Genomic DNA, 22,741 nt, shown 5'->3' with positions numbered 1-22,741 from the left:
TAAAAATGCAAACACTAAGTAAATCTCGAACAATGTCGGACTATTTTGTCTGTCAGCATTTGCCAAACACACAAAAGGCCAAATTTCCATTCCCGTGATTCCAGGTTTACCCATTTCTCAAATAGTGCTGTAATCCCAACTTGTATTGAGAACCATTCAAGTTGATCAGATCTGGAAACAGGTGAAATCACGTCACCCTGCCTGAGCCTGAGCTCTTGCTCGCTCTAATAACACCCCCACCTTCAGACACACAGCAGATAATATGAGGTAAGATGGCTGCTGGCTGTTTCTTCATTTGTTCCTTCGGTGGATGTTTGCAGGCTGCACTCCCTGCTTGCCTGCCTTCCCTAATCCGGCGAAAGCAATTGATGGCATTAGTGTGCTTCTCTGCTGTCAATGGAGCAGGGCGAGGCTCTGCGCATGCTCCGTGGGGTTCTTTTATTGGGAAGAGGCTCTCGAGCGGTCCCTCCCTCCCCTCTTGTCTGACTCCGTCTGGGAAGGAACGGTTTGGTGCATCGGCGGAGACCGGGAGGCTGCCAGGATCCGGAGTTGAGCGATAGTTTGATTCTTCACGTCTGTGGCCTCCTGCAGATCACCCGTGTCTGTGTAGTCTTCCCCCCTATTTATCTTCATCACCATCATCCTCACTACAGCCCGGCAGCCAGCGGTAATCCGTCCCGTTTGCATTTCTAGCGGTCTGCGGCGCACACGAAACACCGGTGAAGATGTCTGGCTACCAAGGCAAAAAGAACATTCCCCGCATCACAGTGAGTGCTCGGGTGTTTTCACGTTTGGAGTGGCAGTGAGTGGGTCCAGCCTGGCTGGTGTGGGCCTGCGGGGTGTGTTTGCAGGATGTCACCGGGGCGGCATGGTCCCTGCGCCGCTGCGCTCCTCGACGATCCAGGGCAATGGCGCAAGAGTTGATCTCCTAAAAGAAATTCCAAAATAAAATAAAAGCGTTTTGTAGATGGTTTTCTGTTTCGCTGTGAGATCGAAAGCACACGACGGTCGAGAAATCAGTGAGGCCAGCGATAGTATGGTGAGGCTGAAATTTTCGTGTTTTTATTTATTTATTTATTTTTTTGCAGCATCTTTGCGACAAGTGCTTATGTCCGGATAAACCCGAGCTCTCGCTTTACATTAGAGTATCCATTGTTTGTGCACATTCACGCCACCCCTGCATTTCTTCTTCCGTGCCATGCATGACAGTTGAGATTTCACGCCGGTGGTCTTTGTTAGACTGTGTCTGGTGGCCGGGTATCACTGCACACCAACTGGTGGAGCAAATGCTTCCCTGCATCCGCTCCACGGCTCAGTACCCGGCTGTTTCTTTTAACCTTAGCGTCTTTTCCTTTTTTAAAGCCATCCTTGATATATATATATATATATATATCTATACATATATCTCTCTATATTTAGAGATATATATATATAGCCGTTTAGAAGGCACAAAAGGCTTTAAGATACATTCAGTGTGTCATTGTGGAGCAGATTATTTCCCCGAATTCATAGCGAAGCTGCAGGGATGTGGTGCTTCAATGGAAAGTGGAGAATAGGGAGGGGATGGGAGGGGAGCCAGGGAAGGGAGGGGACAGTGGGTCCTATTTCCTTCCATGCCTGTCTTTCAGCTGTGTAATGAAGGGAAGATGCATATAGGCAGAGCTGATCAGGGAGGAGGTCACTGCCTTTTCATCCTGATGTCAATGAGCTGAAACAATGGTGAAGAGTGACCCAGAAGAGCCTGTTTGAAAGCCATACAGATGGATCTGCACCTTCTAATTGTGGACTTACTAAACAAAGCATTCAAGCAGCAGGATATGAAGCATCATTATCCTGTTATCTAGCAGGCCCACGCTCCCCAAAGGTTTCACCAAGCTAGGAAAACCTCTTCAGTCTGAGGAGATCATAGCACAAGCATGATTATGGTCACGGGTTGTCTCTGAGATATGTGCTGATTAGTAGATTATAAGAATTGTTTTATTCAATAAAGTTTTCTTTTGATCAGCTAATCGATTGATTGGAGCTTTCTCTGCCAGAGTTATTTCAGAGCCACGGCCTGACCCACATTATGCAGAGCTGTTAGCCTTTTGTGTCATGGTAGCCAAAGCAAACTGTAATTGGAGTGTCTAAGTGGTTGACTGTTCATGTAGCTCTCATCAACTTCAGATTTAACTGAAATAATAGTTCTTTAAAAGAGACACATGTCTCTATGTACGTACACTGAAGCAGATCCACATCATGGAAAGATTGATGCTTAATATATATTTCTAGCAATAATATGAAAAATTCTCCTCTGTGTTAATATCATGCATCACTTGGTGATAACTGGCAACCTCTCACGTGAATAATTTTCCTCAGTTCTCTCTCTTAACTGCTTGAGACACAGCAGATGGATGGTGGAAAGATCAGAGGATTAGTGGGTGTTGTAGTCAGACCTAACTGGATAGACTGTCTATTCTTAAACAGAGCATGAAAGACATAAGAAATGAGTCAGAGTCAGAGGGGATCTCTTGAAGATCTAGCAGAGGGATCAGAGGAGAATGTGAGGAAGATGTTACTGGAACTGTAAACTGTAGATGCTGGAAAGTAGCATTCTGGTTGGTTCCCGTGGACCTGAAAAGGCATTATTAGGAGGCATGGATGACCTTATTAAACCAAAAAGACACTCAAGAGGAAATGAAGGTTACACTGAATTAAAAGTAAACAGCAAATGCTGAAGTAGATGCAAATGAGCTCCTTGCCTTCCGCACCTTTCTTCATAGACCACTCAAATCAGTATGAATTACATATTTTACTGAATTTGAATATTTTCATTGAACTGGGTGGAGCACTGGGCTCCATAGAACAGTTTAGCCAGATGGACATGGGTCAGCTGCACAGACAGGGACAGACTTAGGGCGGCTCTCATCAAATATGAATGAACCTCTGCAAGTTCACCACCTGGACTTGGTGCTTCTGTGTGACTTCAGAACCAGATTCATACAACAAGATCATTGAAACTGAACAACTAGCCAAGCAGGGCTGACACTGTTTATTTTTTAAAATGTTATTAGCCATTAAATATGAATTTTGGAGTCTACAACATATCATCCACTCCTTCAATTTCTGATGGGTTTAAGCAGAGATTCTCAGACCACCTCTCCCAAGCACCGGCTCTAGCTTTACTAAAGCATTGCCAAGCCACCTGAGAGAGATGATATCTCCAGTGTGTCCTGGGTCTGCCCTGATCTGGGATCTCTTACCAGTTGGACATGCCCACAAAACCTCACCTAGGAGGCACCCAGGAGTCTTTAAGATGCCCGAACCGCCTCAAATTTAAAGACGTTCTATCACTTTCTACAACTAGTATTGTCACAGTTGACAGTTTTGGTGGTGAAACAGTTAAATATTTAGTCCGTCAACAAGTTGTGTCATTTATTAGGAATGTGATCAATTTATAAAGTTCAAATGTGCTGATTCTGCAGTCTGTTCTCTGTTTTGTGTCACTGTGGACAGACTATATTTGGCCTTTAAACTGGTGCTTGAGCAGAACCTTTAATAGATGCTTATCACTCTTCATGCTGGCATTCGAAAGATTAAACCCAGAGTCGATCCATCAGAAAACAAATGAACAGATTCAAAAAGAATCCCTGAAAAGAAAACCGGAGTAATGTTTGCACTTGAGATGCTGCAAGTGGAAAAATATTTTCTCATTTTTGCTTGATGAAAACATAACTGATTAGTAAGCAGAAAAAATGGTTCAATCAGTTACATTTCCTTTGATGCATTTATTGATTGATTGGCTCTTTCAGCTCTAGAATGAGGGTGAGTTATTTCAGTGAAGGCTATAAATACAGATAAAAGTAAATCAAGAACAAGAAGGCTGTTTAAATGCAGCTCCAGTGAATGAGGTAAAAATAGAGCGAGGCTATTATAAGACTGTCCTGGATTAAAGTCTCAGTGGCTACAATCCTCAGCAAATGAAGGATCATTAAGTAGTGTGCTACTATAACATACCTTTAGTAGAGCAGTGTCTCTGGTGACAGTGCAGTGCATGTGTAGTCACTTCAAACGTGGCTGGAGTGAGTTCACGCAGCTATCTCACCCTGCAACGCAGCCCGGAGTGCCTTCTCTTCACACATCACACTACGCTCCTAATCAGCCACCCACTGACTCAACCTTGTTTTTTTTTTTTCCTTTTCTTTTATTCCCCCCACCTCTCAGGATCATCCCGAATTCCCCCATTCATAAAGCCAGAAGTCAGGGAGACTGTACAGCATGTATCAACTCTGCTGTTATTCAGCTGCTGAGCAGAGGGGAATGCTGTTGAGCAACAGTATCGCAGCTCCTCCGGCTGCGCTATGTCACAGGAAAAAGGTCAATGAATGTATTCTTTTTCAAGTTTGAGATTAATTAAACAATTTTGTAGTCAAAGAGAAAGTTTAAATTTAGTTTTGCATTTCAATTGGGAATTTAGGCTAGTTTACTTTCTATTTCAGTGGTAGGGGTTTAAGTTATGAGTTAGTGGAAAAAAGTTTTTAAGTCAAATTTTCAGAGAAATAAAGAATGTCATATTTTCATTTCCTGTGAATGTGGGAGGATAACAGAGCAATTTAAGAGACTTTTCAAACTAAATGAGCAAGTTTTAATAGCAAAGAAGAGTGTTTTTATGGATTAAGAGGCTAAAACAATTAAAAACATGGTGATCAGTCATCATGAAAATAAAGTAAAAGTGGAATTTCTTGCATCAAAGGAAGAATCACATTCATCCAATGCATCAAGTGTGTTTTATAAATAAAACAGAAATGACTACTTAGAAAAATTTTGTATCTGTTTTTTCATGTCATTAATGTGCAGATGACTATTTCTGGGAATTACTTTATTTCCTGTTTTGCACTTTATTTTGAAGGAGCAGAGTGTTTTCCCAGTGGTTGCCTGAACATGTATGGAGATGATTTTAGCAGCGGGCTGTTTTTTGACTAATCCAGGACAAATATAAATCATAATGCTGCATGTCTGACCTGGCAGCCTTCTCCACCTGACTTAACTGTTTCCAGGATATCTTCCATTTGGACAACAACATACAATGTTGCCGGGTTACGTCTAACACTGGCAGACGTTTTCACTGCACCCAAGCTGATTTTGCCCTGATTTTATGAAAGTCAGCAGTTTGAGTACCCAGGCTTCTCTTCTCTTCCTGTGGAGGGTCTTAGTTTTCCTCCGTATGGTGCTGTGGTTTATTAATGTCAGGATTTTAATAATCGCAGCATTTGATTGATGTTGGTGATTTAACAAAACCATTACCTCTGCTTTCCATTATACCCAGTCTGTTTCTTTTTCTTAAGCACAATGTTTTACGTTATTAATAATACCTGTAAAAATTATAAGGATCTCTCATAACCTCATGAGAAGTATTATGTAAATCTACACTTCTCCTTAGCTTCGTAGAGCTTTTAATTCATTGTTTTTACGCCCCAAAGCACTGCAGAGTCCATACCCCTCTAACTAAATGAGAAAAAGGCCCATCTAGTGATCATCTGGTGAGTAAAGCATACATTTAGCAGCTAAACATAACGACAGAAACAACATTTCTGAAAAAATTTATCTTTAGACACAGGCTTTCCTGCTGTGCTGATAGTGTGACAGAGAACAAGACAGATTTTTACTAACCTGTCTGTTTTATACTTTGTTATTTTGCTGATGGCTAACCATGATATGCAGAGTTTACCAGCCTTGCTGGGACTTGTTTCTTGATCTCTTTCCATGTAAAATTCAGTTTTATTTAATCCAATGTGAATCCAGCTGATATACTTTAATGATATTTAGAAACAGAGTGTATGAGATATTCTAAAGTGATCCCTACTGGATGGAAAAACTGATCCACAATATACATCTCGGGGTTAAAGTGCTAACAACATGCCTGCAGATGGATTAAAAATGAGATATTTCTATGTTAGAGCTATTTAAAATCTAATGCCAGCAATGTGTTAACAGCATGGATATTAAAAAAAATGGACATAGTCATCAATTGTTGGTTTTCGACACTGTTAAGCTTCAACATCAGTGTTTTGTCCATCACCATGTTGGGTTTTTTTGGAACTGGAAGTTACCTTATGGATCAAAGATTGGAGTCATCAAAAGTGTAAAAGATGAAAGTAGCTGCTGCGATGTCATCTATTGCAACCTTACTGGTTAATGATTTATGATTGTCAACAAGCGTGCCGCTTTATACCATATCAATGTTGATGCATGATATGACCAATACTTACATAACAGATTTAATATGACCCAAAATACCTTTTTTTCTCTCGTATACTTCTATAGAACTGGAAGTCTTTTCTAATGGCTTTCAGATAGAATCCATCCAGCTTCTATCACTTATCTAAGTCCAGCTTGTGGGGGCAGCAGTCTAATTAGAGAAACCCAGACCTCCCTCTCCCCCAGCAACCTCCTCCCCTTCAGCTGGCTCATATTAGTGTGGAGGAGTGGCTGCGCTACTCTTTGTCTCTTGTGAATGACCAAACTCCTCACTGTATCTCTAAGGGAGGTTATTTGTATGTGCGATCTCATTCTTTTGCTCAGTCACTACCCAGAGCTCGTAGCAAAGTACACTGAGGGTACATTGGCTAATTAGCCCTAACTAGACTTTCACTCAAGAAGATAAGTACAACCCCCCCAAGAACTTCTGGTATCGTCAGTACATAATAGTGAGGGTTAATATTATTCAGGTATTACATTACAAAGGCACCAAATGCAAACACACACCCAGATAGATGATTTACAAAGAAATTCCTGCCACTCAGAGTTGTTATGAAGGAGGAAGGAATCCATAGAGGACAAAACTATATTTTGTACCCAGCTGTAAATGTGCACTTCAGTTCTCTAATATAGAAGTCTGTGGGGATTGACTTGAGCCTCAGGAGGCACAGAGACGAACTGGAGTTGTTGTTTCAGCTCTGGACGTTGCCCCTTCCAGTCACAAGCTCTTATAGCTAAGGTAAAACAAATAAACACAAACAAAACATTAGTCATAGATATCTAAATTATCCACACTTCACAGTAATTAAAGTTGTTGACAATCTCATAATACTTAAGGAAATAAATTTGTCTAAAACTGACACTTATCATTAACAAAAGACAGACAACACAGCAGGCTTCTGAGCTTCATTATCCCACAGTTTGAGTCACGTGTTCACTCCTGTTTTCTGGAGGGCTCAGTTTTAGGCTCTGTTGATACTGCGTCCCACTGCACTGCAGTTTTTTGGCATCTATCAGCAGATAGAAAAGGAGCCATGAACTGTTTGCCCCTTTGGTGTGGGTGGGACTTATTTATGCTCTGTCTCCATGCTCCGCCCACTATGCCGAAAGTATTACACTAGTCCAGGATGTTTTGTTTGAGGAAACAGAGGTGAAGGAGGTTGAGGAAAGTTACTGTATTAAACAAAATATTCAGTGATTGTTTTTATAAGTGTCCTAATTACGTTACAGATCAGGTTTTTTTTAATGCTCATTGAACTGTTTTTGCCTTGTATGCAATCTCAGTAAGGTTGTAGGTTGTAGCCTGGAATGTAAACACAGTAGTTTAGTAACAGTGGGCCCATTGAGCTTTATCCACATCCTGTTTGTGAGCTCTGAAAAAGTTCCCACGAAGGAAAGGTCACTGTCATGCTTGGCACAGATCCAGTACAATCACACGCTCTGTCACACGACCCCTGCGAGCTTTAAAACAATTGAATTATTTTAAAGCACGGTTCTGGATTCAGGGACACTAATTGTTCTGCAAATACAGCTCTATATGAAACAGCGCAATAGGTGCAATTTTGTGAGAAGGGCTACAGTGTCTTGGCAAAGTTCAGTGAGTAATGTGATAATGACAGTCATGACGGGGCGCATGATGTAACGGCATATTTCAAAGCAGTTGTTGGGAGGAAAACGGGCCAGCAGCGGGCTGGAGCGAAGCCAGTCGCTCAACCAGAGCACTCTGTTCCACACAGATCGAAGATTACCACATGATCTATCTGCATTAGTTCCATCACTGCTGTCAGAGTGTGGCCACACCTTTCAGATGACAACTGCAAGGCATTTTCCAGAAGCTGCTGCAGTCAGCTGAAGTTGTTTTACTGTGTACTTTACTCCATTCTATATTTCATCCAGAAGAATACGGGGTATTGCTAATATGTGAAACGTTAGTACACATGTGAGGAAAAAAATGCTTCAAAAGCAGTCATAAGGAAATTTGGATAGGTATATATATCTGAGATCATTGTGTGAGGACTTTGTTTTTTCCTATTCAGGGGTACTACTGTACATGGAAAAGGGTTTAAAGCTTTTGTGGCTCCTGAGGGAACTGCGGATCTGATGGACATCACTTGAGTCAGTGGCCGTCAAAGCTGAAGACTATGAAACTGAAATTATTGGGCAGCCATCTTGAGGCTGCATTTACCTCTGCTAGTAAAAAACAGCTGAGGTCCTTCACACTGGGGTCTGGTTATGAATGGCATTGTTGGTCCCAGTCAAAATTTTCCCCCTGCAACAGCACTAAAGTTATGCAAAAGAAGTGCATATTTATGGAGCGTTTCTTTGCAACATCCATCATTTTTTTTAAACCATTAATCTGTTTATATTTTTAAGACTTTCCTGTAGTAAATATTGAATGTTGGTCATTAAAACCACCAAATAGACCAACTTAGTCTGTTTACATACTAAGCTAAAAGATATTCAGTTTATTTATTTATTTTTTTAAGTGAGCTAAATAAGTTTGCGTTATTTCTACATATGTGGCTGTGTTATATAAACAACCTATTAGGTAATATTTTACAGAGCTGGCTTATGGTTTGTGCTGCCTGCAGCACAGCAGTTGTCCTCTGGGCTGAAGCTGCTGGCCTGGCAGCAGCCAGTGGCAGCGCCTCAAACAGAGCAGCCTTTGTTAGAAGGGGGAACGCTGGAGCCCTTGTGACATAGCTGCCACTCCCTTTCTTGGAGAGAGGGCCAGGGCCTCCCCGGGGTGGCTCGAAGGAGGGACTGTGGAGGTGGTAGACTCCCCCCTCCTCCCCGTCCTCTCTCCAGCATAGAGACAAGTGGCACGGCAGCAGGCATGGATGATTGATTACACGCTCAGTGGCCTGATTGGTTCTCTCTCACGTCTGTTTGTGCGATAATTCGACCACATGAAGGGGGCAGATGGGTGTGTCTGGAGGCGGGCTGCTGTCTTTATTGTCCGAGCAGTGAATGATTTCCCTAATTTTGCTTTTAAAGCAAAGATCAAGTGATCCACCAGTGAGAGGAGCGGTGATGAAAATGCACTGGGCCCTCTCTTTGCTCTCAGCACAGGGATCTAGAAGTTTGTTGTTCTTCTTAATTTGGAGATAATGCTTTGTGTACTGCAGATGTTCACTAATCCCATTTTAAAGCAGTCAGACTGTTTGAATCCAGTCCCCTCCTTAGATTAACGTCTTTTCTTTGTCCGTATTCATCTTCTTTTCACAATGTCTTTCCACCGCCAGCCTGACATAAACAGTGTCACAGTGAAAACATCCACACACAAAAAAAACTGGTGCTGGTCCAAACATCCCAGCTCTTAATACTCTTTTACCCCCTGCCCCTCCAATCAGCCACCCCCACCGGATCAGTGTGTTAGAGTATTAAGAGTGTGTACAGTGTGTTTACAGATATCTGTATGCGTGTGTGTTTGCAGAATAGGAAAGCCAGTGTCAGCTGAGAGACAATGCACAGCCATGTGTTCCTTATCAGACGGCAGCCTAAAAAGGCCAAGCAGAGCCAGTATTTATGTTTTGCTGTGATTGTTGCCAATCCACTCCTTGAAGTGACATTTCCCAAAACGTCTTTCATCAAATGCCCTTAATCCAGCATCCAGTTGAGCCAAATCGGATACTCACCCTTGTAAGCGTATTTTTATAGGCGGCTATAAATCCATGTCTTTTACAGGGTTGTTATTCCTACAGATTAACTCAAGCTGTTTTTTTAAACAAAAATGTGCAGCAATTCACCTTCTTTATTGTTTTCCAGAGCGACCGTCTCCTGATCAAAGGGGCCAAGATTGTGAATGATGACCAGTCCTTCTGTGCCGACATCTATATGGAGGATGGAGTCATCAAGTGAGTTTTCCTTTAAGCTGCCGGCAGTTTATTAAAAACCCAACTTTTACCATGTCCATGTTTGAAGCTCTCGGCTGAATCACTACAAACTAACTAAGGGCCTCCTCTGCAGCAAGTAGAGTTTACTACTCATCTCACCATAATCTCACTATGATATACAATTACCTCTAAATAGCACCACAAATAATACATTCTTCTTGCAGAGTGAAAAGTAAACTTGTCATTATTGCCATATAAAATCTTCAGTGTTTAATGTCAAAGTTACCAATAAATGAAACCAGCACTGCCATACTACAATTCTGATCACTTTTTTAGCTTGTCATTATAACTTTTCTGTAAATTCGTTAGGTTAATCGTCATGAAACTAAGCTGTTTTAGTGCCAAAAGTGACTGAGTAGGATGATTTATTTATGATGATGAGCTCTAGCAATGCAGGACAGATATTTTTTCTCAAGTCTGGCTTTTATCAGACGGCCCTGGAGAAAGCTGACAATGCAGTCAGTTTTTAGTTTTGACTGTGTTTGCTATACAAAACAGGAAAAGTTGTGAGTAAGAAGTTAATTACTTTTTTGCAGAGCGTAATGGAAACTGCCACAAAGAAAATGATGAGCATTGATACATACTCAAAAACTACTACCCTAACCCATAAGTATATGAAACCACTAATTACTAAAAAATAGTAAATGTAATTAATGAAATTAAAATGACTAATTCATTTGTAATTCTGCTTTCTAAAATTACTAAGGGTGGTGTAATCAGCAGTTTAAATGTTGCTTTTCTCTTTAACTCAGACAAATCGGGGAAAACCTCATTGTGCCCGGTGGGGTAAAAACCATCGATGCCCATGGTCGGATGCTGATGCCCGGTGGCATCGATGTGCACACTCGTTTCCAGATGCCCGATCGGGGCATGACCGCCGCTGATGACTTCTACCAGGGCTCCAAGGCGGCGCTGGCCGGAGGCACCACCATGATCAGTGAGTTGCTGAGCACAAAGCCCCTGCTGTCTGCAACAGAAGATTCAGAAATGGGTTAAAGTTGGTGTCTGAAAGCTTTGTGTGAGTGAAAGGAAGCTGAGTGTGTCTGTGGTGGGTTTTTCCCCGCAGTGATTCTTCATTTACTGATTGGCCCTAATTGAACATGTCTTAATGAGAACAGGAAGCGTGCCAGGCCTGCTCATGAGCAAGCCAAAATATGAACCCATCCATCTGGTCGGAGCACTCTGAGCCATGAGGTGCTGATTGCTGTACATACTGTGTCAGGAAGTTTCCAAAGAGACAGACAGACTCTGTAGTTTGTTTGCTATTATTTTATACACCCTGTTTATGTAATTTTGGCCTGTTGTAGTTGTAGTATTCTGAATTTCTTAATGGTGCTTGCAAAGCCCAGATTTTCTTCTCCTTGGGCTCGTTTCCCTTGCACTTCAAAGTCGTTAAGCTCAAGTTAAGAGTTTAAGCATTAGTTGAAAACTTGTCCGCAGGAATTTCTTTCTACTTCCTTTGAGTTACCATCTATCTGTAGTTTTGTTATGGCTTGGTTTGTCCTAGACATAGTTTTTAAACAGGGCATTGGAGTCAGTTTCAAGTTGTACCCAGATTTAAAAAAAAAAAAACCCAAACTCTTACCCTGTGTTTTATCAGTGATTTTTTTTTCTAACAAAATATCGTAAATATAATGTAACAGCAAATCTTGGTTCTTACATTGGTTTAATGGTAATGTTATTTTTAAATTTACATACAAATTTAAAGAGTTGACGTAATGAGCAAAGAAAACAAAGCTAAATGAAAACTTGAACTGTAAATGTCACACTGGCCCTCCCTCTGCTGACTCAACAGGAACACCATCCTCCTCCTGGCAGCAAAACATACTCACACTGCATGCCTTTTTTACCCCAAGCTAAAAGCCGATTGCTGTAGCTCCTCTTAGGGGCTTAGTCAGGTCTGGAATTGGTGTGTAACATCCTGCAGCCTGGTGACACTTGCCAAATAGAGATGATTTCTATAATGAAATGCTCTATTCAATGTAGTTTAGGCTTAATTAAAGGCATCTGAATCCAATCTTAACTACAGACTACATATAAAAGGTACATTTTAGCCACCTTGACACCACTCACTCACTGGTAATAGTCATGTTAGGTTGTTGGGTTTTTCTTGGAGCCAGTAGGGACAATGTTTTGGAGGGATTTGTGATGATATTAGTTAGCAGGGCTTTCACACAATAGATACCTGCTAAATCGTAAATATAATAGTATTAGAATTTCACTCACCAAAACTCAAACATAGACTTCTTATATTGACCTTGTGAGCGTTGTTAAATTTAAACGCGAGTTAAAAAAATTCTATTAATTCACTTTTATTTATATCGTGCCAAATCAGAAAAACAGTTTCCTCAAGGGGCCTTATATTATATGGTAAAGACTATAATAATACAGAGAAAATCCCAACAATCAAACAACCCCCATCAGTAAACACTTGGCGACAGTGGGAAGGAAAAACTCCCTTATAACAGGAAGAAACCTGCGGCAGGACTAGGCTCAAGGAGGGTCAGCCATCTGCTGTGACCATTTGGGGATGAGAGGAGGAACACAGGACCTTACAAAGACATTCAGTCTACATACATATGTATCAAAGAGGAAAAATAGCAAATGTAAAGTTGGGCATTTTAGCATTGAACTCTATTAAGAATGTGTTTTGGGGAAAGCCTAAAGTGGCCACTTCAGGAACTGCAGTTTCTGCATTCACTGTTTGGCCCTGGAGTTTGCATCTTGCTCTAGATATGAAAGGTTTCTAATCAGACACGTTTCATACAGTTTCAGGTCTGACTCTGGTGTGTAAATATGATCATTTTTAAAAATCAGTTTGTTCCACATGTTCATACAGCCAGGCGTGAAATACATCATTGTCCATTAGGCCTGGATACAACATAACATAAAAGATAGATAAAATACAAGACAGCAGAGTTCCTGTATTTGTGTAGCTGTTTAACCGTGTGTGTGTGTGTGTGTGTGTGTGTGTGTGTGTGTGTGTGTGTGCGTGTGCGTGTGCGTCTAGTTGACCATGTGCTACCTGAGCCTGGCACCAGCCTTATGTCAGCCTTCGAGCAGTGGCGTGAATGGGCCGACAGCAAGTCCTGCTGCGATTACTCTCTGCATATCGACATTACCGAGTGGCACAAGGGAATCCAGGAAGAGATGGAGACGCTCGTGAAGGATCACGGTACGTCTCACGTAACCACAGTCATGTTTGATTATCTTGAATTAAAGATTTGCGCGTTGGGAACGTGATTGGAAAAATTAATATTTAGATCTGTTCGATGCAAAAAGATTAACATCAGTCAGTATCAGTCCTGTAACCTGAGTGCAGCAGCCTGCACGTGATGCATTTAATGCAACTTTTTAGAATGAAAGCATCAGAAAGAGATGTTCTACTCACTTTTTAGCAAGACACACGCAAAAACCCACAATAAAGGGTCTTATTTTACACAATAGTTTTCTTGCATTCAAATGATCCAAACTTAGGGTTCATCATCTACCAAGGAACTTCGTATTTAAGTTGGTTAATGATTAGTATTTTTTTCTGCTTTAAACCTTTCAGGTGTTAACTCTTTCCTGGTCTACCTGGCTTATAAGGATATTTTCCAGCTTACTGATGCTCAGGTAGGTTGTCACTGAATTTTTCAGCATATTCTGTATTGTGCTACAATAAATTGAATTATGCTACAGCCCTTCTGTACAAACTCTTTTAGCTTAAAGGCTGCTTATACTTACAGCGGTGATATTAGATATACTGTTGTCCGATCGCCAGGGCAACAAACAGGCATTAAGTATTGACCTAAAGAGGAAGAGAAAGAGATTGAAAGCCTACAGTAAATCTGACCTAATACTATCATAAAAGTCATATCCTACTCTTGATTTTGGCTCACGCGCTCACTCTACAGCGTGACTTACTGTGCGAGTCTGTTTGTCTTGGCTAGGCTTCCCCTCGTGCTGATTTTCCTGTGTGTTTCTCTTGGGAGAGCGACAGGATAATGAAAGCCACAAACTCTCTTTCTGACTGAAAATGAATTAATCCCACCTGAAAGCAGTTTTGAAACAGATCTGTGATGATCTTTGCACCTGTGTGAGGAATGCTGGCAGTTGGGTGCAGCCAGAGTTTATCATTTTCTCTTCCGTGTCAAACTCTGACGGCTTTTTATTGTTGCATGTTTAGCAGTCCTGGTTGGGGGGATGATGACTCGTTCATCACCACAGTTTTTCTTCTGTCTGTGAACTCGCTGTGTTTCCTAAACTTCAGACTGTGGGAGACTCGCTAATAAAGATTACTACACAATCAGTTACCCACAACTGATAGTGGAAAAAAGAGCTTATGTTTGCTAAAATTATTCAATTATAGACTTTAAATCCATCTTTTAAACCAAATAAATACTAGGGTAGACCAAATGTTAGCCCTTTTTCCAATTAGTCACATTCATTCAGACAAAGACATTGTCTGAATGACCCACTGACTTAAAAAGAAAAGATTTTTCCAATATATCACTGCTGGAAATCAAAAAAGCAAAAAAAACCCCCATGCTGTGAGTTCCTCTTCATCTAAAACAATTGATACAACTAGACTTTAGGTCTGTGCTGGAGTTCAAAATTTTACTGTCTTTGTCTTTGCTGCAGGTGTATGAGGTTTTCAGTGTGATCCGCGATCTGGGAGCCATCGCCCAGGTTCACGCTGAGAATGGTGACATCGTAGCTGAGGTATGACTCTTCATACCATAACAAGATGCCATCTGGAGATGAACAGACATGATTTTTCTGCAGGATTTTTGCATTAAATGGAATCTTAACGCCCTAAGCTTTGAGGGTTATGAGATACCGCTTGAAAGCTGGACTTTGAGCTCAAAGACTGTGACACATCAGTTTCTTCTCAGTTGTGACGAAATGTTCAGTGCTAAGCTGTTAATAGCCAACAGATGAGGATAGATATTCTCAGAGCTGCTTAGTTTTCACTGCCAAAGCCAGTCATGACAAACATTCGTCCACCTGCACATGACTCAACATCTCGTATTTCCCAATGCGCTTTGTGTGTGCTCATGTGCGTGTGTTTAGGAGCAGCGCAGGATGCTGGAGCAGGGGATCACTGGGCCTGAAGGACACGTGCTGAGCCGCCCTGAGGAGGTGAGTCACAGCTACAACTCTGTGAAATGTTGCTTGGACTTTGAGGAAAGCGTATCGGTTCATCTCCAAGTTGTTGGGGTTTTTTCGCAGTAGGGGATGTGACCTTTACGGGCTTCAGCGTTGCTGCATCTGAATCGTTGAAAGTTTTACCTTGAGGCTCTGGATTTTTCACTTCTTTATAATCTTTGTAACTTTCTCCTTTTCCCATGATGAATGTAGATAATCACGCCCTAAAGCCACTTTAATTGAGTACATCCTCCCTGCATAAATCAATGTTATTTTAAAATCAGTTCCTCAGTTTTTCTTCTTAAGGTTTTCTGTATTTTTCTAATTATCATCTGATGAAGGCAGTGATTTCTTAGGGGCCTTAGGGGAAAAAGCACAAGTTAAATTGTCATGGCAGTGCTGCTCCTGCTCAGGTTAATCAAATCTTGACCATTTTCCATGGTCATACATGGAAAAAGAGACATAAAAATAATGAAAAATACCTTGAAATGTTGCAATAAATTGACCTAGAAAATTTTAAATTCCATATTGCTTTTCACCTCGGAACATTTTCTCTGTCATTTAATCTGTCAGAAAATGTCTCCCTTCAGTGTTTAACCTTGTTGTACCTGCGTTGCTATGCAAGGAGAATATGAGTTAAATATGAAGCTACAGCTCGCTGCTGAATACTTAGATATTTCCTTAATATTTAGCTTAAATTGATTCACCTCATTTATTCATTTTATATACTATATATAAGTTATTTACCTTTATAAATACATGTGATATCTAAAACACCAGGGCATTGACATACTGTTGTGCACACATTAAAATGACGAAGACTGAAATGAAGAAGAGAGGAATAAGAAAGGTCATCACCTCCATCTATTAAAGTGAACTCTTCTGTATTCCAGGTGGAGGCGGAGGCCGTTAACCGCTCTGTGACTGTAGCCAACCAGACCAACTGCCCGCTGTATGTCACCAAGGTGATGAGCAAGAGCGCTTCTGATGTCATCGCTCAGGCCAGGAAGAAGGGTGAGAACTAAGATAAAGATACTGCCCATCGTCAGAGAGGAAAAAGACAATATTAGTGGATTTTCACAATAATATGAAACTAAATTAAATTTAAGCCCAATTTTATGTTATGATTAAGATTAATTATAGAGTAGACTTCACAGAAAACGGTAAAATAAACACAGATAAGTACAAATAGATGCAATGAAGCTTTTGCATGAGTTCGCATGACATGCACGTGAGGAACATAGGATCTTATGCTATGATGGGACTTGTCTTTATAGGCACTGTTGTCTATGGAGAGCCAATCACTGCAAGTCTGGGAACAGACGGTTCACACTATTGGAGCAAGAATTGGGCCAAAGCGGCTGCTTACGTCACCTCTCCTCCACTGAGCCCTGACCCGACCACACCAGACTATCTCAACTCCCTGCTCTCCTGGTAATTGGATGCAAACACGTTATAGGCAAAGTTAAAAAGAAAATGTCAGCAGTGCTTTTTCTCTGAGCATGACACAGTCCTGTCTGTCTTTTTTGTACTAAACTTATTACATAGTGGAGACCTTCAGGTGACAGGAAGTGCACATTGTCCCTTTAACACTGCCCAGCGTGCTGTGGGCAAAGATGACTTCAGCTTGATTCCTGAGGGTGTGAATGGCACTGAGGAGAGGATGTCTATCATTTGGGACAAGTGTGTGGTGAGTAAATTTTGCTTTTGGGTGGAGTTCACAAGACCCTGTGCAGTCCTGTGAAAACTCCCCATGATTCAGTAGCTTGTAGAACCACCTTTAGCAGCAATAACTTGAGGTAATCATTTTCTGTATGACTTCAGTCTCTCACATCATTATAGAAGTCTTTAGGCCAAGTTTGCTTCAGTTCATTGAGGTTTGCAGAAATTTCTTTATGACGATGGTGGCATTGTGTTAACACTCACCTGAAAGCTCCAGACCAGCAAACTGCCAAAACTTCTGCTTTTATAGAGGTGCTCACACTTTCTGATGCTCAGTTAATCAGGCGCATTTGATTAACAGCACCTGGCTGCTACTTACCCCCTTAATTCCCATGGAAGCGGTAAGGGTGGACTTATTCTTTCACAGGACTGTGTCTCACAATACACTAAAGGCGTTTTCACTCTTGGCTCCATTCTTCCCTCAAAGCAGCTCAGAGCAGTTAGTCAGCTCTTTTCACGTTTATGTTAACACTGTAAATGATGTCAGACCTCTTTTAGGCAAACTGAACTGGGACTCATTTGAGAAGTGTTCGGTTCACTTCAAGTCCACACTGCGGTCTGTTTAACCTGTGCATTGTAAACAGAAACTCACTGCCGGTGTATTATAGGTCTCTCGGCGTCTCTAGGCATGCTGTTGACAATAAGCATGCAACTGCTTAAAAACCAAATTGACATATGGAGTGAAGTAAAGCTTTACTCCAATTTACATCCAGCTAAAAGGGAACGGCTTTATTGGGAATACATCACCGAGCTGTAGGAGTTGTGCCAACCCTAAAAATGTAATTAAAGGGGAATGAGGTGATTTTATAAAAGTAATCTGATACCATCCTTTAAATGTACTCTGTTACAAGTAAAAATGCTAGATTTTGTATCATATTAGATTAAAACTAACAGTACTAAATGAAAAAAAAATTCGCCCCTTACTGTCATTCTGTTAAAAATCTGTCAAAACAATTAGCTTGTTTTTTATTTTTTGTTTTTTGGTACAATAACTTCTTCCAGGATTATTTTCCATGTTGCAGGTCCCCAAAATACATATAAATGGCTCAACATTTTCCAATTTTTAAATTATTACTATTTTTCCCAGTAATTCTAAGCTGTGATAAGGTCAAAGTCACACCCCAGCCATTTCAGTTTGCATAAATACAACAAATCGATTTCAAACCCACTCTAATGCTAAACCTTGTTTCTCTTCAGTGTTTCTGCTTTATCAAACCACATTTGAGCACCAAAATCACAAACTATATCATGAACTATATCATAATAGTAGTATTATGATAGTAGTACTACTATTAGTGGTATAATAGTAGTATAATATATCATAATAATAGTAGGAAAACACCAGTTTAATGCCTGTGACATTAAACTGGTGACATTAAACTATTTAAAAAGTACACTTTGGATAAACTTCCAAGGGTCATAGCTCCAAAAATTCCACCCACTCCTATGTACTTTGAAGGCCAAAAACAGTGCTTTGTCCTCTATCAGATCTACAAAAAACAGAACAAAAACAAGCTAAATTTCTTGGTGCAAGAAGAGGATTTAGGAGGGTTGATCTTGATTAATTCAAAAAAGGGCCGTATGTGAATACACGTGAAACGGACAAAACACAAAAGAGGTCACAAGCTTTGGTAGCTTTCTCACTCTCAGCTCTGACTTATTTCAGGTAACGGGTAAGATGGATGAAAACCAGTTTGTGGCCGTGACCAGCACAAACGCTGCCAAGATCTTCAACCTGTACCCCCGCAAGGGCCGCATTGCTGTGGGCTCAGATGCTGATCTGGTGCTGTGGGACCCTGACGTCACAAAGATCATCTCCGCCAAGAGCCACCAGTCGGTATGGTCCTCAATTATTTCTACATAACTAGCTATTAATACTGACACAGAGGTCTCTTTTCTTCGCTAATGAAAGCCTACCATATACTGACTTTAATTATATACGCTGCATGTGCCAAAAGTTTGCGGGCATTCCAAGCTGCTAAGGAACTGTTTCCTGTTTCTTTCAAACAATACATCGTCATAGCAACAGCGTTAGATGAAAACCAAAAAGCTTGAAGGTCTGAAAAATGGAGCTGTCCAAATTTTGAGTGGTTCTGGTTAATCAGCTAAGAGTAGTTTATAAAAATATAGGACAGCGAACTTCCTGTAAGTCTATTGTGTTGTGACTGTGGATCGGTTTGGGCATGTTTATATTTTAAGAACAGGACTTTTTAACAAAAACTGGAGTCCAGTAACAAAAGTATATATTATCATATTAAACCACTGATGCAATTTAAAGCAGCAGTGTTAAATAAAAACCCACAGGCTTCAAAATATGAAGATAAGATCGTGAAAATACAACCTCTGGACTTCTGGTTGCCTGTAGGTGGCGCTATGACAAAGACTCAGTATTGGAATGCAGATATACTCCTACTTGTAAAAGGCTAGCCTTGAAACTAGCCATTTTGGTAACTCCTTATGAATGAGGAGAGAGCAGTAACTTTAATGACCACTTCCATGACCACAAGAGCCTCAAAACTACATGTATAAATTAAAATCTCATTGTCTCATTCATTTCAAACTGGTGTCAGAGTTCAGGATCCACAGAGAATAGATTATTTAGATTTGGATAAAATTCAGGTAATTTCATCAAGTGATTAATACTGTTTGATAAGCTTTTAATTTGCCCTTGTTAAATTGCTAAAACAAAATATCCTGCATTCTAAAATGTGGACCTTCCTACTTTAACTCTTTCTGAAAGAGTAAATGTAAAAGCTGGTGTGTGACTACTGAATCACTCAAGAGGTTCTTACAGACTGCTCACGGTCTTAAAATGAACAGATCCCACGGGTCAGTTCTTTTCCTGGCCATGTGCATTTTACTAAGCACATGGATCATAGAGGAGAGCTGCTGTTAATGGGTGTGGCTGACGAATTGCACTTGCAGAGGATAGCGGGGCTGACATCCGGAGGTCTGGCAGTTAGGTCCAGGCGTGTCTCTCCATTCCTGATTCCCAATCCAGTTCCTGCATTACCTGTTGGGGAACACGTATATAACATTTGCTTACATATTTACTATGATAACCAGTAGATTTTTTTTTCTACAACCGCAAAGTAGAAACTGTTGCAACGCTATTTTGGGGGGCTTTCTGGCACTGAACAATTACTGTCTTTATGTCTTTGGGATTCTTCTGTGGATTTCTGTTTAGTGTTCTTTAATTGGCAGGTCTCTTCTATTAAATTTCAGAAATGCAATAACATGTTTTGTTAGGAATCTGCACCACAGAGAACCTTAGATGTGACTGCTCTGCTTAACTAGCATGGAGGAGTTTGTGAACGAGCTACTGCTGCTGTGCAGAAATGCCACAGTGAATGACTTTGGGATGTGGGGGTGTGGCTTTGTTGTGGACATGATGCACTTGCCCACCAAAGTTAATATATGCATTTGAAAGCTAATGTGGGGGATTCAACTTTGAAGTCTCTCAGGGGGTGCTATCAATCCGTATTGCCCCATCACTGCCCATCAATGTTTAATGACCTTTCAGTCACACTGAGGCCCTCAAACACACTATTCATTCTTCTAATGCTAATGACACTAATTGTTATGCATGTAACTGATGACATTCAAAATAAGTGGTTGATAACTCTTTTGTTGTGATCAAGGACTCTTGTTTTATGGCAGCCTGACTGCTGAAGAGGGTGTGGGCCTCACACAGCGTCGAGGGGGTGATGTCATCATTAAAATCTGCCAGAGAGCTGGAACACATCATTTCTGATTGTTAGCAGGCCGGTCACTGTGCATCTGTATCCGTGTGTGTATGCATGGAAGACAGAGTGAGCTGTACACGCTCATGGAATCTGTCTTCTTAATCCCGTCATGTTCTTCGGTTTCCTTTTTGTTCCGCTTGGTCAGAAAATAACGGACCAGTGTTCAGGGGAGAAATTGCTCATTTGGAGTGTGTATGCATGCATGTGTGTGGGTGTCATAGGATAACCCAATATACCAGTGATCTCATTTTAGGCTCTGTCAGATTGCCATGACCTCAGCTTTAGCTCAATAAGCTTTTTGGGAGAGGAGTCGTAGGGCTTTCAAACTGGTCACACGGTAACCTCCACACCCTCCATGTCCACACACAAGCACTAAAACAACACCTTCTTCTTCTCTCAGCCTGAAGACTAATGCCTCTGTACTCTGCATTAGTAGGCCCGAGGAAACACTTTTATGTGAGTTAAATCAGTTAAGCTCCTATGAAATTATAGAAATTTTACACAGTGAGTCCTACAATATAACTCTGGCAGCTTTTCAAATAAACATTCAGTGCGAGCTTCATAAGTCTGTGAACTAAAATGGCATGCAGAATGTGCAACAGGAGGTTACGTCAGCCTTATGATAGCGGAAAATAAGCGGGGGGAAGTTGAATGACTGCATCTCCGCTTTGAAGGTATTTCTGTTATGATTTAAAGTGTCGGCATGGCGTTAGGAGGAACAAGCAGCTGCCATAAAACATCACAGGAACACAGCTGTCGGGTGTCAGACAAGAACTTAAAACCTGTTTCAAATCTAAAAGCACCAACAAAAAGGCTTATCTTTAAAATGTCGTACGTACAGTGCAATACAGTTAACAATGTGGGAAAATGTTCAAATATGTAAATACACTCAGATCCTTCAGTCCTTATGTTTGGAATTATATGCTATAATAAAGTAGTGATGTTTTATATTGTATGTTACTTTTGACACTACTGCTGTCCTTCTCCCCACAGACTGTGGAGTACAACATCTTTGAAGGCACAGAGGTGCGCGGCGGGCCTCTGGTCGTGATCAGCCAGGGCAAGATTGTTTTGGAGGACGGGAACCTCCACGTCACAGAGGGCTCAGGACGTTACGTGGTCCGTAAACCTTTCCCTGACTACGTCTACAAGAGGATAAAAGCTCGCAGCAGGGTACAACACTCCTCTTTGTCTGCTAGGGTTTGTGTTTAACCGTTTAATCAGATGGTAACATACTGGAAGTCATTTTGACATTAAAGTTGCTTCCCACACCCAGCAATTTCTTTTACGATTGGTAATTTGTGGAAAATTGGAGGGATGTTACATCTTGTTAGGAATTGGTCAAACTGTCCACACATCCAGCTCCACAGTGTGAATCTTTCCTTGCTAGTTTCCAGTGCTGTGACTGGCCTGTGTCTCATTTCCAACAATGCAGCTGGCTGAGCTGAGAGGCGTACCCAGGGGACTGTATGATGGTCCAGTCTGTGAGGTGTCAGTCACTCCTAAAACCATGACTCCAGCCTCCTCTGCCAAGACTTCACCTGCCAAACAGCCTGGCCAACCCGTCCGCAACCTGCACCAATCTGGCTTCAGCCTATCCGGTCAGTTGTGTTACCATCAGTTCTGGAGTCATTTTTGGGATGTTGAAGCACTGAATCCATTTTGGGGAGAGATTTAAAACCATTTACCTTCTTTTTGTATATCAGAGACTCAACATTGATGAGTCAAATTTTGCACTAAATTTAATCTGCATGAAAAGCCTAAACTAAGGGATTCTTTCATGACATACGGAGTTAAACACTGCATGCATAGCCCCATATTGCTCTCAAATAAGCCATGCATTCATTCAAGTGTAAGGGGCAGACTTTACACTGAAATTGGGTCCTTCTGTTGGACCGTGGCTACCTATCAAAAATAAAATAAAAGAGGCAGTTGGATACTATGCACCAGAAAAATCTTTACATTTGTCTTTCAGAGCTAATAATAATAATACTTGGTAAATTTGTGTGA

The 22,741-nt window shown here is 41.1% G+C and overlaps 1 protein-coding gene across 2 annotated transcripts in view; it reads left to right on the top strand.

Annotated features, from left to right (window-relative positions):
• Nucleotides 1-22,741, top strand: part of dpysl2b (dihydropyrimidinase like 2b) — a 31,513-nt gene that overhangs the window by 3,362 nt on the left and 5,410 nt on the right. Inside the window, exons 1-13 of one of the 2 annotated variants that reach the window (XM_082539748.1) lie at nucleotides 412-767; nucleotides 10,006-10,094; nucleotides 10,886-11,070; nucleotides 13,144-13,308; nucleotides 13,687-13,748; nucleotides 14,757-14,837; nucleotides 15,189-15,257; nucleotides 16,157-16,277; nucleotides 16,541-16,697; nucleotides 16,812-16,953; nucleotides 18,652-18,822; nucleotides 21,725-21,904; nucleotides 22,167-22,332. In XM_082539748.1, the coding sequence (XP_082395874.1) occupies nucleotides 726-767; nucleotides 10,006-10,094; nucleotides 10,886-11,070; nucleotides 13,144-13,308; nucleotides 13,687-13,748; nucleotides 14,757-14,837; nucleotides 15,189-15,257; nucleotides 16,157-16,277; nucleotides 16,541-16,697; nucleotides 16,812-16,953; nucleotides 18,652-18,822; nucleotides 21,725-21,904; nucleotides 22,167-22,332 (1,630 nt within the window). In that variant the 5' untranslated portion in view covers nucleotides 412-725. Of the gene's footprint in view, nucleotides 1-411; nucleotides 768-10,005; nucleotides 10,095-10,885; nucleotides 11,071-13,143; nucleotides 13,309-13,686; nucleotides 13,749-14,756; nucleotides 14,838-15,188; nucleotides 15,258-16,156; nucleotides 16,278-16,540; nucleotides 16,698-16,811; nucleotides 16,954-18,651; nucleotides 18,823-21,724; nucleotides 21,905-22,166; nucleotides 22,333-22,741 lie in introns of those variants that run through there. The other variant, XM_082539747.1, reaches the window with a different exon arrangement.

The sequence above is a fragment of the Aulonocara stuartgranti genome (genome assembly GCF_965226115.1).
Source record: "Aulonocara stuartgranti genome assembly, chromosome: 7".
NCBI lineage: Eukaryota > Metazoa > Chordata > Actinopteri > Cichliformes > Cichlidae > Aulonocara > Aulonocara stuartgranti.
The sequence above is the reverse complement of the archived record's forward strand: the minus strand, read 5'-3'. Positions and strand labels throughout refer to the sequence as shown.